This window comes from Balaenoptera acutorostrata, chromosome 7, assembly GCF_949987535.1.
Source record: "Balaenoptera acutorostrata chromosome 7, mBalAcu1.1, whole genome shotgun sequence".
Classification (NCBI taxonomy): domain Eukaryota; kingdom Metazoa; phylum Chordata; class Mammalia; order Artiodactyla; family Balaenopteridae; genus Balaenoptera; species Balaenoptera acutorostrata.
In genome coordinates this window covers 30012511-30015367 of record NC_080070.1, presented here as the reverse complement: position 1 = coordinate 30015367, position 2857 = coordinate 30012511, and the positions used below count along the sequence as shown (strand labels likewise).

General features: G+C 38.5%; 1 protein-coding gene across 1 annotated transcript; it reads right to left on the bottom strand.

Moving 5' to 3' along the window:
* Positions 1-237: 237 nt before the first annotated feature.
* LOC103017633 (40S ribosomal protein S26-like) lies at positions 238-522 on the bottom strand. The gene has a single exon (XM_028165228.1). The coding sequence runs from the start codon at positions 520-522 to the stop codon at positions 238-240; it is 285 nt and encodes a 94-aa protein (XP_028021029.1).
* Positions 523-2857: the final 2335 nt, after the last annotated feature.

Here is a 2857-nt window from a genome sequence, read left to right as displayed (position 1 = left end):
TCTTCCTGAAGGAAAGCATAAGGACTCATAATTTAAGAAAATAACCCTACTTTACTTTTATGAAATCATTAGAAATATTACAGACGAATTTCTTTTTATTTTTTTAAAGTATAATTTCCACTTTATTGTCTTTCCAGGGGACAGTATTTCTTTAGCCTTTAAGGACTTAGCTCTTTACATGGGCTTTGGTGGAGGTCATGGGGCAGCACCCGCAGGTCTAAATCGGGGTGGAGGTGTTCAGTCCTTCCGGGCTTCCCGAGAACAATTCCTGACTACCTGACTGTGAATGGCATAACTCATGCAGTAATGCAGTTTCACATACAGATTGGGAAGCACATAGGCATCGAAAACACTCGCTTCAGAAATGTCCCTGACGGCTGCGGCCTCTATGATGTTCCGAATGACGAGCTTCTTAATGGCCTTATCCTTGGGCACGCATCGGGCACAGTTGGTGCGGCGAATAGGCGGCACGTGGCCACGGCCCTTTTTGGCATGACCATTATTCCTTCTTTTTTTGGTCATCTTGGAAGCCAGGAGGCGAGAGAGCTAGATAAAGTTCTTAATTGTATATGTATGTATGTGCTTTATGTATTCATATCTTAGGATTTAAAAATACAAAAATGAGCTTTATATTCTATGGCAGTTTTCAAAGTAAAAATGTTATTTTCCTCTTCTCTGTAACGTCTTTTGTAGTTATTACAGTGATTCAGGTCTTCTGTACTGTAAGTCACACAGAAAACATGTAGATACTAATCACTACAAAAAAAGCCTTTCACAGTCTACAAGCTATAAGTTGGTCTGATTAGTGTAGCAAATCCCAATGAGCATGCTAAAGCCCACATACTAATTGTAGCTGTCATTCCACAAACTAACCAAAGTCCTTTTCTAGTTGTAATAGAAAAGGAAAGGAAAGTGGAGGACAGAGATTTTCTGATGGTGTGTGGTCAGATATTGAATACTGACACCTAGGAACAGCAGTGGGGCTGAGAGGCTGAGAGAGCTGTAGAAAACAAGGATCCAGGGATAAATAAAGTGACGGAGGATGGGATCCAAATAGTGACAGGACTTGTGCCCCTGAGTAGGTGCCAAACCACGTTCCTGGGCATGCTTTCTTCTAAGAATTGCTTAATTTTGTCCAATAATTTCTCTCTCTAATAGCACAATTTTCTAATAAATGAAAGTCTACCGATCTCTGAGAAGACATTCCTGTAACACATGACAAAAGGAGGAAAATACATCTTCAATTTTGCTGTGTGTCTTAAACAGGAATATTTTGAGTTCATATTTTCACACATTTTAAATTAAAAACTATATTCATTATTAATTCACTAGGGTAAGCTAATAACTACGTATAGCAAATAACCCCCAAATCTCAGTGACTTAACATAATAAATGTTTGTCACTTACCTTATATCAGATGTGGGTCAGCAAGGGGTTGTGGCATTATTCAGGCACCTAGGATCCTTTTGACCTGGTAGCTTCCCAGTTTCCTAAGGCCTTGGAGTCCTCTACTATATTCCATTCAGCTGGTGAGACAGAAAAAGGGAGCAAAAAGTATCAGTCAGGATGTTCCTATAGGGCAGGCTGGAAGTGGCAAATATCACCCCCACTCACATTTAAAGACCAGAACTCGGTAACATGACCCTATGTCACTGAAAGGAGGCTGGACTCTCAAAGTCTACGTTTTGTCCTAAGAGGAAAAAGAAGTTTTGCAGCCATATAGCAGTATCCCTGCCACACACTGAAATCACAATAATTCTAATTGGTCATCATCACAATTGGTAGGAGATAGATAGATAGACAGATAGATAAATATACACACACTAGAAGTGTGTGTGTGTGTAGAGATTCTTAACACAGGAACAGCATAAGTGAATTTCCAAGCAGAATGTTTGCCTCCTTAAGCTAACACACTTTTTGCAGCTATTTTAGAAATATTTGTGTGCATACAACAATGTAATGGAAAAACTGAAAGCAAGAACACATGCCATTGCTTAAAGCCATGCTTTGATAAGCCTATTTACTTGAAAATAATACAAATTTTTCTTGGAAAGGATTGATAATGCAGTCTTTTAATTACTTCAGACAGTCTTTTCTCTCAATTCACCCACTTCATAATTAGTGAAGTTATGTTAGCCTAGGCTGAATTGAGATGATAAAAATCAAGAATGTGCTAATTCTAAGAGCCTTTATATTTGCACTAATAAGGAGCTCACCACATTTTTTTCTTTTCACAACTACTGTAAGTAACTGATCTTTTTTTTTTTTTTCTGGGAAATATCTTTTTTCAATTGCTGAGTGTCTATCGGCATGTGGAAAATAATAGGAGCATTGTAGCCTACCAAAGTGCTATTTAAAGAAATGGAAAGATTGGAAATGCTGTCCTCACTCTAGGGCCTGTTAATATTTCTTGAAGGTCAAGAGTAATGCTTGGCACTTAGAAGAAAGGAGTCTTGCAGGATCTTGACCAACATTTATATGCAAAGATATGTTGCCATGTGTACTCCAGGGATACAGATCATATAGCCCACCTTGACCGTAGCCAATTACCAGTAGAAAAGTAATGTAATGGAAGTCTTACCACTTTTCTTGGGAGGTGTCATGCCCCTCTGAAGCATTGCTGGAGATATTATAGTGCCATAATGAGACTCATAATTCATGTCAGCCCCAAGCATTTTCACTCATTTATAAATGTTTTAGAGCCCTATGATTCATAATGCCATGAACTGGTTTTCTTTCAGAACCGTTATGCTCCCATTAGTACCAACCATTCCTGCTTCTTGCCTAGAGACAAGCCCTGAAGTAATATATTATAAAGTTTGGTGCTCTCCTTGAATTGCTATAGTCAAAAATCTTT